This window comes from Gracilinanus agilis, chromosome 3, assembly GCF_016433145.1.
Source record: "Gracilinanus agilis isolate LMUSP501 chromosome 3, AgileGrace, whole genome shotgun sequence".
In the NCBI taxonomy this organism is placed as follows: Eukaryota; Metazoa; Chordata; class Mammalia; order Didelphimorphia; family Didelphidae; genus Gracilinanus; species Gracilinanus agilis.
This window is the reverse complement of record NC_058132.1, coordinates 639,571,962-639,586,755: the sequence shown is the minus strand read 5'-3', so window position 1 is coordinate 639,586,755 and position 14,794 is coordinate 639,571,962. Positions and strand designations below refer to the sequence as shown.

At 60.2% G+C, this 14,794-nt stretch overlaps 2 protein-coding genes across 2 annotated transcripts in view; both read right to left on the bottom strand.

Moving 5' to 3' along the window:
* Positions 1–5,153, bottom strand: part of ITGAE (integrin subunit alpha E) — a 27,152-nt gene extending 21,999 nt beyond the window's left edge. The window contains exons 1-3 of the mRNA XM_044669479.1: positions 5,105–5,153; positions 4,547–4,828; positions 2,675–2,804 (exon numbers count right to left, since the gene is read on the bottom strand). Of these exons, the coding sequence (XP_044525414.1) occupies positions 2,675–2,804; positions 4,547–4,828; positions 5,105–5,153 (461 nt within the window). The remainder of the gene's footprint in view (positions 1–2,674; positions 2,805–4,546; positions 4,829–5,104) is intronic.
* A 6,649-nt stretch (positions 5,154–11,802) lies between these two features.
* Positions 11,803–14,794, bottom strand: part of NCBP3 (nuclear cap binding subunit 3) — a 5,173-nt gene continuing 2,181 nt past the window's right edge. The window contains exons 2-7 of the mRNA XM_044669478.1: positions 14,621–14,733; positions 13,657–13,957; positions 13,363–13,517; positions 13,023–13,187; positions 12,410–12,691; positions 11,803–12,272 (exon numbers count right to left, since the gene is read on the bottom strand). Of these exons, the coding sequence (XP_044525413.1) occupies positions 12,447–12,691; positions 13,023–13,187; positions 13,363–13,517; positions 13,657–13,957; positions 14,621–14,733 (979 nt within the window). The 3' untranslated portion in view covers positions 11,803–12,272; positions 12,410–12,446. The remainder of the gene's footprint in view (positions 12,273–12,409; positions 12,692–13,022; positions 13,188–13,362; positions 13,518–13,656; positions 13,958–14,620; positions 14,734–14,794) is intronic.

Genomic DNA, 14,794 nt, shown 5'->3' with positions numbered 1-14,794 from the left:
CTTCCTTCCTTCCTCCTCCTTCCTTCCTTCCTTCCTTCCTTCCTTCCTTCCTTCCTTCCTTCCTTCCTTCCTTCCTTCCTCTCCCTCTCTTTAAAATATGACTACCATGGAAATGTGTTTTGCATGACTTCATATGAATAATGAAGATTGCCATCCTTGCCTTCTCAATGTGTGAGGGAGGAGAGGGAGAGAATCTCCAATGGAAATTAAAAAACAAAATTTAATTTAAAAAAGTTAAAGGAGGAAAAAAAGGAAGAGAAACAGCTCCTTCAAGAACTGTGCTAAAAGACTAACAAGCCCCAAACTGAACATTGGGTGGGTGTAATGAGTCAGCTTGGCCTCAAAGCTTTAAGGGTTAAATTAAGAAGTTCAACAAAGGATTTAGCAGAAACTTTGTTTAATTTAAGAAAGAAGTACAGCTAGAAAGACAGAAAAGAGGAAAGAGAGATTATTAATCTTACACCCTATCAATATACCTAAAATTTCCTAAAACTATCTCACTGTCTTCTCAGGACAGGTTCTCCTGCCTGGCACACCAGGTCTATCTAACCTACACTATCTGTAAATGATTCACTAACTGCCTAACTCCCTAAAATAATAGACAGCCACCACTCACTCCTTCAATCAGTTTTCTATAGCAGCCCAACTGTCAGCAGCCAACTGCTTGCCTCAGAGACAGACCTCCTGCTCTCTAGAGATCCCAGAGGCAAAAGACCCCCAATTGTCAGTGGTTGCTTCCTTTTTCTCTTCACTGACCAACTGTACCTCCTAACTTCCTGTCAGAGGGACTGCTATTTCCTCCCCTCAGTCCTGATCTCCCTGGTAATGGAATGTTCAGCTCTGGCTCATTGATTCCCCTCAGTTCTGATCTACTTAGAAATCCTGCTCTCTAGCCTCTTAAGGAGACAGAGGGAGAGATTAAGAAAATCCTTTTAACAAAGCAGAGGGAAGGAGATGGACCTCTTCCTCCTCTCTTGGTAAAGATTTTTTATTTTTTAGATAAAATAGAGATATTTTTTATCCCATCCAGTCTCATAATTATGGGACTGGAATCTCTCGTTCTTGGTCAACAGGCTGATTACTTTGACCAAACTGAATTTCTTTCTTTTTCTGTCCTTTGTTATAAGGGATGGCTTTCTGGGGAAAGGAGGGGGCATGAATAGATTTGGAAATGAAGATAATATGGAGACAAAAGATGGATAATAACTTTTAAAAGAGTTGACTCCCTAAGTGCAAAATGAAGGAGACCTGATTAGACAGAAATTTGTCTGAAAAAGATCTGGGGGTCTTAGTGGGTTGTGGCCTCAATGTGAGTCATCAGTGTAGGAGGTAGCTAAAAAGTCTAATGTGATCTCAGGTGAATTAAGAGTCTCCAAGGGAAGGAGATCAGGTTCCCTCTGAAGTCATTCCTAGGCAGCACCATGCAGAGGGTTGTGTTCGGCTTGAGGTCATTCCAGAAGGGAAGCTGACAAGCTGGACAGTCTCCAGGGGAAGCCATTTGGTTGGTCAAGGGCCTTGGGTTTGTGTCATATCAGAAGTGGCTGAAGGAACTGGGTGTGTTCTGGAGAAGAGTCTCTAGGAAGGGGCCCAAGAACTGTCTTTGGGGCTTTGAATAGGTGCTCAGGCTTGCTGCTGGGCCATGGAGTGGAAGGAATGGCCAAGAGGAGGCAGACTGATGGTGCCAAACAAGGTGCTGGGCACTGAGGTCTCTCCTTGGAGTTCTCCAAATGAAGCTAAGGAGATTCTTGGTCAGCTTTGGCTTGGCCTGAAGGCCATAGAGGCTTGAGGCTCCTTCCCACCTCTGAGATTCTGCCTAGCAGCAGCCCCTGACCTCCATGTTGGCTCTATTGGGGACTTAAAGAAAGCTCCCTCTTTTTCTTCTTCCTCCTCCTCTACCACAGGATTCCTGAGGTCCTCCACAACTTGAACATAACCTGCTATTCTCCCGCTCACACTTCAGTGGCTCCCTTTGTCTCTAGGACACAACCCTCACCTTGGCATTGAAAACTCAGAGTGATCTGATTCAAGTCATGTCAGACTTCTGGTACTTCATTCCCAGTTCCAGCCTAGCCAGTCTATTTGGTCTCCTCAGAATTGACACCACATCTCCCACCCCCAAGCTTTTGCCCAGGCTATGCCCTCTGCCTATATGGAAACTTTTTCCTCTCCCCATCATAGTTGATGCCTTTCCCACCATTTCTCTGCATAGGGTTAGTGGTCTGGGGACAAACACTTGCCTCCAGGGCTTCTCCATCATTGCCATTGAGCTGACTGACTTCCCTTGCGGGGGTGATCAATGACAAAGTCAGACTGGCCTCCTGGGGTTCAAGACTTCCCCTCTGGGCCCCTGCCACCACCCTTCCTACTGCTGGTATTTCCCACAGGAGGCTTCCATGGCTCCTCCCCCAAATTACTTTGTATTTTCTCTCTGGTTTGGGGCCTTTCTTAGGTTTCTTACTCCAGGAATTGTCAGCCCCTTCAGGGCAGGGACAGTTTCCCTTTTGTCTCTGAACCCCTGGATGAGCATGGGGGTTGGCATGTGGTAGGTAGAGACCTGAAGTGAATTTTAATGCTCCTCCCATCCTCCTCTGCTTCTTATCCAGCCCCGCTTCTGCCTTCCCTTTGCTCCCTCCTCTCAGAGGGATGACCAGAGGGTCGGTGTTTCTGGACTCACCAGGTCTGGCTGTTGCCCTTGTCCTGATGCAGCTGGACCTCTTGCACGTGGGGCCCCTGACCACTGCCTGGAGGAGGTGTGAGCCATGTCCTGCTGATGTCCAGGTTGAAGCCTCTCAGGGAGGTGAGGCCTGCAGGGACAATGTTGAAAAAGCCCTGAGGAGATGAATGCTCTGAATCGTGGGGCGTCCCCACTCCTGGTGCCACATTCCAGACCCACTCCTCGCCCACTCTGGCTGCCAGGAAGCAGGAGGGGAGAAAGTGCCACAGAGCAGTGACTAGGCTCAGCACTGACCGCGAGTAGCTGTGCAACCCTGGGCGAGTCGGTTCACTCCCCCAGCCTTGCTTTCGCCATCTGTGAAATGGGCGTAACCCCTAACTCCCAGGCTTGCCCCGGGACTACCCAGGATAAACCATCGGCGAAGCCCTCTCTGGAATTGGCCCGGGCCTAGGGTTCACCCAACCCCAAGAGCTGGAACAAGAATGAGTCAGCGAGTGGGAGAGATGTTTGAGGCAGCAGCGTGTGGCTGCCCGCCCGCCCTTTGAAGCCCACTCCTCAGCCGCCTCTCCAGGCGACTTCTCCTGGGGCCTCCCTGGGGGCACGAGGACGAAGGGCTCAAGAGGATGGACAGCATCCTGGGCGGGAAGGCCAGGACAAAGGGCACCCTGGGAACTGGGGGAGGGCCGGAGAGGGCTGGGTGGCCTCCCCTTTGTTTCATTTCTAGGGCTGGCTTTCGTTTCCGCACCACCTCGAATCCCCCAGCTAAGCCTCCCCCCTCCTCTGGGGAGAACATGGCGGCCAGCCCACAAGGGTCTGGTCATCCTGGGCCTGCGAAGGGCACCGGGACCGTCTCTGGAAGACGAGGGAGGGAGGAGGAAGGGTGGGAGACAGGGTGCTTCCGGGCAGAGCCTGGCCTGGGCATGGAGGGTGGGACGGGCCAGGGCAGAGCCCCCGAGACACGTCACCCTTCTGGGTCCGGTGAGTCCTGGGCACCATACGGGTCTCTCCAGGAGGAGGGAGGGGCCCCCTCATCATCGGGGAAGTGCTCCTGGGCCCCAGGGAAGCCGAGGCTGTGCCCAGCAGAGATCCCTGCTTGCCCGCCCTGATCACTGTCCATCTTCCGGGTCCAGGGGGCTGGGCAGCCTCCTCCATCGCTCACCCCATAGCCTTCTGGGGCTGCCCTTTGCCCGTGGCCAGCAGAGCCGTGGAGCTTGGTGGGATTAGCCTTTGTCAGAGGACCTGAGTTCAAATCTCGCTCTCCCTGGGCCCCGGTTCTCTCGGCCGGGCCTCTCACAAGCTGGTCTCTAAGGTCGGAGGGACTCAGCTAGCCAGAAAGCCGTTGCTGGCCAAGCTGGCCAGACCTTCCGGGCCATTTGGAAAGCAGGGGGTCCGGAACCCCGTGAGCCCTGCAGGAGTCCCCCCGCCCCCCAGCTGAGAGCACCCCTGGGGACATGGGCCTGTCTCCGTCCCCCCACCCTGCCCCCAGGAGCGAGGGCTCAGAGGCCCCTCTGGCTCTGCCCGCTGCCCTGGCCTGGGAGGCCGGCCCCGGGGAGAGAGCAGGGACTGCCTCCCTCCCGGCCTCGGCCCCCCCAGAATCCACAGCATCCGTGGCGGAGGTCGGGACGGCTCTGGGGTCAGGAGGGCCCCCACCCCACTTCCACGGCCAGGGGCGCCCCGGGGACGCCTCCCATCTCAGAGCCAGGAGGAATCCGAGGCTGGAAGTAGGGCGACGGCACTCCTGGGGGCCTCCCAGGAAGGCGGCCCCCGGCCCGGGCCCCCCCATCTCAGGCGATCCCCCACAGTCTCACCCATTTCCTGAGCCTGAGGACCCAAGGGCCCCCTCGCTGACTGCACAGTGGCGTTTCCTCGCACCTGGGACCACAGAAGCCACCGGCTGACAGCAGTTCCAGCAACTACCCTGACCACAAGGGCCCCACAGCGCCACACTGACATCCCCCCAAGCTGGCTTCCGTCCTCCGGGCAGGGCTGTCTCACGGTGATCTGTCACGATATCCCACCTGCCATCACTGGGTGCCCACACTGGGGAGGAATGAGGTGCCTCCCGGTTCTGCGGGCTCCCCAGCCAGGTCTGGCTGCTCGTGAGTGCCCCGTGGGGAGGTGACCCGTGGGGAGGCCTCGTGAAGTCCGGCTGGGCTGAGGACCATGCCAGAGTGGGCACCCAAGACGCAGCGGAGCTTTAGGTGAACCTGGTACTGGGTTCAAATCCTGCCTTGGACGCTCCCTGGCTGGATGAGCACGACGAGCTGCGTTCCCTTGCTCGGCTGTTTCCTCACCTGGGAGATGGGGCCGATGACCCCGGATCTCTGTGCCCCAGAGGCGCGGGTGCTGCCTCGGAGGCAGCCAGGTGACCCTGGGCAAGTCACTGGGCTGTTTCTGCCTCTGTTTCCCCACATGTCACATAGCCCTCACCTCCCCGGGCTCGCATGAGAGCGAAGACCTCAGAGCAGACGGCAGCCATGCCTGCCGCCCGAGGGGAGCCCCGGCCTTTCCCAGAGGACAAGGCGGCCCCTGAGGTCCAGGGCAAGACTCAAGAGGCCTCCCTGGTGGTGCTGGGCAAGGCAGCCATAGCCAGCCCCCTGACCCGTCCTGGCCGGTTCTGGGAGGGCTCTTTGCTCCCTGCTCCCATCTTACAGAAGGGGAGACTGAGGCCCACCAGGGATGTAGGAAGAAGGGCAGGGACTTGGCCAAAGTCACACAGCAAGTGGCTAGAATGGAGGCTGGACTCGGGCCTCTGCCCCTCTCAGCCCGATTCCCACAGGCCAGCACGGAGGCCGCTCTCGTCCGCTGGATGGCAGGCTCCCACCGAGCCCCCCTCTCTGGCCCCGGAAGAACTCAGGGACGCAGGGAGGAGCCCGAGGATGGCCCCTGCCTCCGGCCCCCGTGCCCCCGTGCCCCCGGGCGTCTTCTTTCCTGCACGCTGGGCTCCTCTGTCCTCGTGCCATCCCTTGGCTTCCCTGACGCTCCTCCTTCCCTTTCCCTCCGGAGTCCTCGCCCCTTCCCTTGGGGACGGCCCCTGCTCGCTCCTGGCCACGAAGGGCAGGGCTGCCTCGGACCCTTCTGTGGATCCCCAGGGCTTAGCCCAGGGCCTGAAGGGGCTCCGAAACCTTGGCCGACTGACCTGGCACGTGCCAGCCCAGAGTTTATTGGGCATTTGCCTGGAGGTGCCCGGGGAGGGGCGTCTGCTCCCTCCTGCCCGAGGGGCCCAATTCTCCCGGCTCAGGGGCCTCTGGGAGCAGCTTGTCTTCTCCACGCCTGATACCCCTCCACCACCCCCTGCCACCACGGGCTCCAGGCTGCTCCCCGCCTCCGAAACCCCTACTGGAGGCGTCACCTGCCCAGAGCGGAGGCTGGCACGGCCTCCTCGCAGAGCCCTCCTCGCCCCCCCTGACTTCAGGAGCCAGCCACGCTTCTGGGGCACGGGCAGCGGGCACCTGGCTCGAAGGGGAGCCCCCCCATCTGCCTTCCCAGCTACACTGCAGAGCCTTGGTTCTGCCCAGTCTCTAGGGAGATGCTCGCACCCCAGATGGCACAACAAGGGGCACGGAGGCAGGGGGCATTCCCAGGACCCACTGGAGCCCCGAACTCGGGCAGCCTCCCTGTGCTGGCGAGAGGTGGGGCAGGCCAGGGCAGAGAGCCAGAATGTGCCCGCCGGCCTCAGGGGCAGCCCTCCTGCCCTGAGAGTCTCTCGTCTTCAGAAGTTCCAAAGCCTGTGGAGGCGGGGAGCCCAGGGGCCCCCTGGCACAGGGTCCCCGTGCGCCATCCCTTCTCAGGGGCACGTCTGGGAAGGCTTCGGACGCGGGAGCCAAACTACAAGGGGAGCCACCCGTCCTTCCTTCTCAGCCCACTGCCCCGGGTTCGAGCCCCTTTCACCAGGAGGAGGCAAAGGCTAGTTGGCAGCGTGTTGGGGACACGGCCCAGAGGCAGTGCGGAGGGCCGGGGGCCGCGCTTACCCGTTAGGTAGAGGAGCCCCTGGAGCAGCCTCATGCTGGAGCCGGGGCCGGGAGCTGGTGCTGGTGTCTCAGCTGCAGCCGCTGTGGCCCCCCGAGCTCCCCGGGATGCCGCGTGCAGACGCCCACAAGGACACGTCTGTGTCTGCACCCAAAGGAACCCACAAGCCCTGGGAGGGGGGAGGGGACGGGGGGCACTTCCTCTGGGCTTCTGCCTCCATCTTGTCCTTCCTGGGCTGGCCGAGCCTCCAGAGGGGGTTCCCTGTCCCTTCCCCAGGCTCTCGCCTCCTCCCAAGGCGGGTCCAAGCCCCTTCCTGACGGCCGAGCACCCCTGGGTCCAAAGCGGGCCTCTGAGGCCTGGCCGGAATCACTGGGGAGTCCAGGAGGGGCTCTGAGCTGGGTCTCCAGCATCAGCGGGCGGCTGGAGTGGGCCAGCCGTTGGCCTGGAAGCAGCTGAGAGCCGGCAACCGCCCCCCCTTTCTGCAGCCAGTTTACTGGCCTCTCGCTGGGGCAAGAGAAGGTTGCGGCCTGCCGTGGGGAAGTCAGAGTCTGGCCCACAAAGTCCCCCCCCCAGGGAGGCTTGGCCCCGTCTTCAGTGTGCTCCCCCTCTCCCACTGGCCCATTGGCCTCCTCCAGGAAGCCCTCCTGACCCCCCCCCCCCCCCCGCAATGTCTCTAAGGCCTTGTGGGCGAGGCGGCCATTGCCAAAGCTCCTGACGTTCCCTGACCACAGGCTTTGCCCCATGGAGCCTCATCTGCAGAGCTGGGATCGGGGGTCGGTGGCGGGGTTGGAGAGGGCCTGGGGTAGGGGGATCCAGGCTGGACGGGCCTTCCATCGAGCTGGAAGGAAGGTCAGGGACCCAGAGCCCTGGGGAAGAACCAGTTCAGCCTCTGCCACAATGGCCAGAAAATGGGGCAACCATATGAGCCTGAGCCGTGTGCCCAGCGCTAAAGATGGAGGCAAAAAGAGAGTCTGCCCTCAGGGAGGTAGCAGTCCTTAGAAGACTCTAATCTTCCTCCAGGAAGTGATGCAGAGTGAAAGGAGCAGAACCTGGAGAACATCGTACACAGAGACGGATACATTGTAGCATGATCAAATGTAACTGACTTTGCTACTAGCAGCAACACAATGACCCAGGACAGTCCTGAGGGACTTGTGAGAAAGATGCTAACCACATCCAGAGAAAGAACTGTGGGAGCAGAAACGCAGAAGGAAACATAATTTATCACTTGCTTATGTATGGGATTGGGGGGTTTAGCTTTAAAAGATTAAATACAAAAATGAATATTATGGAAATAGGTATCAAGTGATAATACACGTATAACCCAGTGGAATTGCTTGTCAGCCCTGGGAAGGGAGACAACATGAATCATGTAGATGTGGAAAAATAATTAAAAATAAAAAAGAGAGAAAAAAAAAAAAGACCCTTACCTTTCCTCCTAACCTAATCCTAAGCAAGGGCTGGGCAGTGGGGTTAAGTGACTTTCCCAGGGTCACACATCCATTTGACTTAGTTCCTTATAAATTTGAGAAATTAGACCTTTGTCAGAGGTTTTTGTTATAAAAATTTTCTCCCTGGCTTGTGGCTTCCCTTCTAATTTTGGTTGCATTGGTTTCATTTGTACGAAGCCTTTTTAAGGTTGTTTTTTTTTTTTTTTATCCTGGGACTCCATTCTAAGAGCATAGGGCCACAACCAGTAGGCAATGGGTTGCTCAGGGTCACCCAACTGGGAAGTGTCTGAGCCCGGATTTGAACCTAGGACCTTTCGTCTCTAGGCCTGGCTCTCAATCCACTGAGCTACCCAGCTGCCCCTTTTTAACGTAATATAAGTGAAATTATTCGTTTTACATCTTGTAATGCTCTCTGTCTCTTGCTTGGTCTTAACATCTTCCCTTTCCCATAGATCTGACAGCTAAGCTAGTCTATGTTCACCTAATATACTTATGAGTCCACTCCATATTTAGGTCATTCACCCATTCTGAATTTAACGTGTGAGACGTTGATCTAAACCTCCCATACTGTAGGGTCACACATCCGGGAAGGGTCTGACTACCAGGACTGGCACTCCATCACTCCATCCGCTGTGCTACCTAGCTGCCCTGTTAAGTTTTGTTTTTTTAAACCCTTAACTTCTGTGTATTGGCTCCTAGGTGGAAGAGTGGCAAGGGTGGGCCATGGGGGTCAAGTGACTTGCCCAGGTTCACACAGCTGGGAAGTGGCTGAGGCCGGATTTGAACCCAGGACCTCCCGTCTCTAGGCCTGGCTCTCCATCCACTGAGCTACCCAGCTGCCCCCCTGTTAAGTTTTAAGGAGGAGAAATAGCAAAGAGAGCTGGGAAGTGTGAGGGGCAGTAGAGTCTGGCCTGGGCCCCTGCCCAAAACAGAGGGGATCCACAATTGGGCCTGGCTGGCACAATTTCCCCCAGGCCAGTCTCCTGGTGCCAACAAATAGCCGGCTTCCCTCCACGGATGCCCACATGGCATGGACTCAAGACCTCCTTCTCCTGATTAGCCATGCCCTTCTGTGCCCCAAACTGAACTGCAGTGTCCAGAGGTAGCCAAGACAAGGGCACTGACTGCCGCCTCATTCCCCAAATCTGTCCCCCTTAACACAACCCAAGGCTGCACTAAGTTCTCAGTGGCCACATCCCACGAGGCTGCCATTCAGTGCTCCAGGAGTTTATTTGTACCCGCAAGGGTGATGCTTTTGTAATGAAAAACAAATCTCTTTCCACCGCCCGGCCCAGATCTTGGGATTCTGATCATCACCCCTGGGCTAGCTGTCCCTCCTTCCCAACTGGCATCACCTGAAATGTGGGGACCGTTCCACCTGGGCCTTCGAGTCCCTGAGCCACCCGGCCCAACCCACAGATCCCTGGGGCACTCCACTGGAGACCTCTAGCCATACTGGCATTGAACCCCAAAGGACTTTGAGGCTGGCCGTCAGAGCGGTTCTGAATCGATCAATCAGCAAACATTTATTAAGCAGCTCCTATTGGTCAGGACACAAAAAAGAATGGCCGCCGCCCTGCCCTGGAAGGGTTTACATTCGAATCCATGTTTCTCCATCCTCCCACAAGAATCGTGTGAGGGACTGTCCAGAGCCACGCCAAGTCTTGGGTAAACTGGAAGCACGGCATTCTTCTTAGTGATCAGCTCACTAATCCTGTCCTCAGAGGATGTGTGGTTAGGCTGGATGGAGCTGGGTTGGCTCTGGGTAACCACTGCTGCTTCCCTTTCCGGAGCTCTGCTGTCTTTCATGGGCCGCACGAGAATGTTCCCAGGCATTGGAGCTAACCTCCCTGGAACCAAGTTGGCTGTTTTCGTCCCCTTCTGGAAAACGAGGACACGCTGACTTTCTCCCATCCTGGGGACCCCTCACTGGTCGCTGGCAGGGGCTCAGCCACCTTTGACTCGAGGATGTCCACAGGTGCCCAGGTTGGGGTTCTGGGGCTTCCCGGCTGACACCAGGTTCTGCTCAAGGGCCCCTCACCCCCAGCAGGCCTTTGGTCACCTCCAATTGTCGCCTACTTCATTCGTCTTTGATCCTGTCGTTTCCCGCCAGTAGAATGCAAGCTTGTTGAGGACAGAGGCTCATGCTTACACCTGCTTCCTCAGCGCCTGCTGTGCGGTAGGCACTTAATCAATGCTTGTCCCGTAGGAGGAGGGTGGCAGCCTGGCACCTGGGGGAGAGGCTGGGTGGGGATTTCAGCTATGAATACATCTGCCTGCCCCCCCCAACACCATCCTTGAGGGCTATGTCCCTGCCTCAGACACGGAGGCACCGGAGAAAGATCCAGGATGAGGGGTCCCGGGTTCCAGTCCTACCCTGCTGCTCACCCGCCAAGGTCCTGCCCCTTTCTGTGCCTAGTTTTCTCTATGAATGAGGGAGTTGGGAGTCGATTCTCACGAGTGTTCCATCTTACTCTAAATTCTAGGAAGAATCCTCGACTTGGCTGAAGGCGGCCTCAGCCCCGTTCAGCCTTCTCTCATGCCCCTGTTGGGAGGACCAGAGGGCCGATTTCCTGGCTCCTTTGGCACTTCCATACCCTCGGTCTGTCCCTGGAACTCGTCAGGCTCCTCCCCCAGCCCAACCCTCGTCCTCGTCCTCGGGGCCTTCAGTTGGCACGTGGGCACCCGGCCTCCACGTCCTCAGCCTTCTCGAGTCCACGGGACCAAGACTTCCCCGCCTCGGTCACCCCTCCGGTCTCCGCGGGCTCGTGTCAGCATTTCCCCTCGGCCAGACGCCTCAAGTCAGGGCATCCAGCTCCCGTCTTCCCCCACTCCTGCCTCGCTCGGAGGCCACAGCCTGCTCTCGTCTCCCCCGAGACTGCCGGCTGCTCCTGCCCACCCTGCCCCACCCTGGGCTCTGCTGTCTCTTCCTTGAATGGGGCTGGGCCTCCCCGAGCGGCCGAGGCTCCCCATTTCACAGACGTGGCCGAGGGGGAGTGTCAGAGGCAGAATTTGCACTGTGGGCCCTGCAAGCCAGCAGGCCTCCCGTCACACCTCTGCCGACGGGCGCCGGCTCCCGTTTGGCAGCCCAGTCACGGCTGACCACCGACACGACCCCACACGCTCCCCCGGCCAAAGCCAAGCACGCCCTCCTCACTCGTGACCCCAGCTTGGTCGGCCTCACAGAGCTTTCGGAACAGTCTCATTTCCTCACCATAAACAGGGGCGAGGGGCTGCTGTCAGCCCCACACAGGGAGGGCTCATCTCAGGCTGGATTCGAACCCAGGCCTTCCCGGCTCCAGGCCCAGCACTCGGGCTCCTTGAGAGCAGGGCCTGCTCCATCCAAACGCGTCCTTCGGGCCTGGCCCCAGAGGCCAGCTGTGGCCTCCTCCAGGTGACGCCGCCGGCGGGGAGGAGCACGAAAGGCTGGAGGCTGGCACCGAAGGCTTCCTCCGATCAGAGGCGCCGCCAGGGCTAAGGAGGCCCTCGCCAAAGGCTGCCCTTATTCCCTGGCACCCCCGGGGCACCGGGCACGTGCCCGACGGCGCCACCTGCGGTTGTTGGGGGCGAAACGCCGCTCTTCAGTCAGAAAGGAAAAGGGGAACGTGGGAGGGTCAGTGGGCAGCCGGGCCTCCGCTTCTGCCCTCCGTCCCTCCCCGCATCCCTCCCGGGCGGCGCCCCCCAAGGACGGGAGGCGTCTCCCTGCTCTTGGACACAACATCTATTTAACAGCACATGTGAAGACAGCACGCGCGCGAGCTCTCCCCGCGCCAACAGCAAGAAGGTTCACGTAGAAAAAGGAAGCTCGGAAATCGGGAAGAGTTTTAAAACATAATAGACTGAACAAGCTGGTCAACACGGGCCCCCCCACCAAAGTCCCCCCCGGCGCCGTGGGGGCCGGCCTTCCCCGAGAGCCGGCAGGTGACGGGTGCAGACGGACCGACGGACGGACGCCCCGAGCGGCGGCATCGGGGTCTCCGGAGCCCCCCCGGGGTCGGGTCCGTGAACGCTCTCCCCGCCACGCCGCCACGTCTCACCGTGGCCGGGCGGGCTCGAGGGGGGAGTCTCCCCGCTCCCCCGGACGTGGGCTGGAGGTGCTGGGAGCGACGACCGTCGAGGCCGCGGCGAGAGGGAGAGGTCGGCTCCTCGGCTCTTTGGATGAACTGGTCAGACGCTTCCTGCACGAGGGGATGAAGGGGGAGGTCTGCCATGGCCCGGGCCCCCTGGAGCCCCCCCGGAGCCCCCCCAGAGTCCCCCCGGAGCCTCAGAGATCCCCTTAGAGTCCTCCAGAGCCCCCCGCCCGACGCCGTCCTACCTGGCCGCGCGGCCTGCGCCTGTGGGTCCGTCAGGCCTCAGGACTCCGTGTCCGAGTCGGAGGTGCTCTGCCGACTGATCTCGATCTGCAGGGACGGCAGGCGCTCCAGGCGGCACCTCTTCTGGTGGGACTGCTCCTTCTCCTTGATGAGGGCGCCCCAGGCGCGCTGCAGCTCCGAGTCCTCCTCCTCGGGGGCCGCCCCCACCGCCGCCGCGTCCGCCTTCTCGGCCCCCTTCTCTTTGGCCTTGGCGGCGGCCGAGCCCAGGCGGGTCCACAAGCTGCCTGTTGGCGCAGTCACGGGATGACGCCCCCCCGCCGAGCTCCCCAGGGGGTGTCACGTGTCTACACGGCAGCGGGTGTCTACAGGAGTCAGGCTCCGTGCGGGGAAGGATGGGGAACGGGAAAGGGGGAGGGCACGTTCCGGGCACGGGGGGGGGGCAGATGGGGCCCCCCAACTTAATCCCAGACGAAGTGCCTGCCGTGTGCCAGGCTCAGAGCAACAGGAGCTCCAGCTGGGGCCGGGCTAAGGCCGCATGCCAGGCGCCAAGAGCCCGGCCGTGGGGCTGAGGGAGAGGGAGGAGGCCGGAGGAGGCCGGAGGAGGCCGGCACCCACCTGACTTCTTCTCGCGGGTGTCCGAGTAGAGGCCTTTGAGGTCTTGCCGGGGAACGCCGAGCCTACTGTGTACATCGGACGTCGGCTCTCTCCGGGGCGCGAAGGGGCCGCTTGGGGCCTTGATTTCGGGGGAGTGCGGCCTCTTTCCTAGCCTCTGACGGACATCTGGGAAGGGAGGGAGAGGCCCGGGGGCCGCGCTGGCTCGCCTTCCCCCCGCCGCCCAGCCGCTCCCAGATGGACCGCTCTGGGGGCCTGATTCTAGCTAGAGGGGGCCGTGAGTCGCCCGTCGGTCTGTCTGCCTGTCTGTCTGTCTGTGCCCCACCCCCGACGCCGAGCGTACCGGACTTGACGCTGCCCGCGGGCGGCCGCTGCGCCGTGCTCTGCCGCTTCTCCTCAAGCAGGAGCCGCACGTCGGAGACCTTGTCGGACGGCCCTTTGCTCCCGATGCGGTTCTTGATGTTGCTGGTGGCCACACTGTCCGCCCTCATGGAGTTCCTGCCCAAAGCAGTGGCCGGCGTCAGGCCGAGCGGCATCCCCCCTCCCCCAGGGGAGGGAGGGGCTCCCCGAGAGGCTCTGGGGACCCCCCTCCCCCCCCCATGCTGGGGCTGGCCCACAGGGGAGGGGGGGGCCTCACCGGATGCTCCGCAGCTGCGACTCCACCTCGTCGGCGTACATGGTCATCTTGAGGCTCTTCTTGGGCGACGGCGTGGAGATCATCTTCAGCTCCAGGTCGTAGTCCATCTCGTCCGAGTCCGAGCCCGAGCCGCTGGCACTGGGCCGCCGGGCCGCGCTGCGCTCCCGCGCCTGCTTGAAGGCCTGCAGCTCGTCCCGGTACTCCACCACGATCCTGCCGTCGTCGTCCATGTCCTGGTCCTCCTCCTCCTCTTCCTCCTCCTCTTCCTCCTCGATGGGCTCCTCCGGGACGTTCACCAGGCCTGAAAGGTCCGGCCGAGGGCGTGAGCAGAGGCCCCAGAGTCCGGCTCCCGCACACACCTTCCCGTAAGAGGGGAGTCGGGGAGCCGAGTTCAAGTCCCACCAAGGGCCCCTGCCTCATCTTCGTGGGGGCTCCCTCGCTTTACGGGGAATGTCCACCTCTGTTCCCAGTGGAGAGCAGCGCTTAGTAAGCTCCTACTGTATGCAAGGGGAGGAAGAAGGGCTGGAGCTGCCCCCAGAGAAGGGGCGAAGCTTCTGAGAAAGCCCCGTGCGAGCTTCGATTGGACAGTTCTTGAGATTTGGGGGGGCTGCTGGGGGCCAAGCCTCCGATCCAGCCTCACCCACATCCTGTTGTGACTCTGGACCAGTGCCTTGGCCCCTGCCTTAGTCTCACCTCTATAAAATGGGGCCACACTGGCGCAGGGCTGGGCCTGACACCCCCCTTCCTGCCTTCTGCCCTGATGTGGCCATCTCGGAGGCAGAAGGGACCGCCATCCAGGCTCTGCTTGGAGCCCTCCCACCACGGGAGGCTCACCTCCTACCGAGGCAGACTCGGGCAAGGCCGCCTGGAGGCCAAACCCTCCTCAAAGGCCCTCAAACAGCCCGAGACAACTCTGGGTCTCCCCCAAAGCGCCTGGCCCGGGAGGAAGCCCCTCCCCCGTCACCTGCGTGCCGGTGCTTGTAGGGGGGCGTCAAGGTGAGGCCCACGTCGTCCCCGATGAGCGAGCGCTTCCTCATCACGTCCCTCTGCAGGCGGCGCGAATGGTACCTCCTCTTCCTGCGGCAGGGCCAGAACGGACGCCCCCTCTCTCGCCAGAGACCCAGCCCGGCCCCGGCCA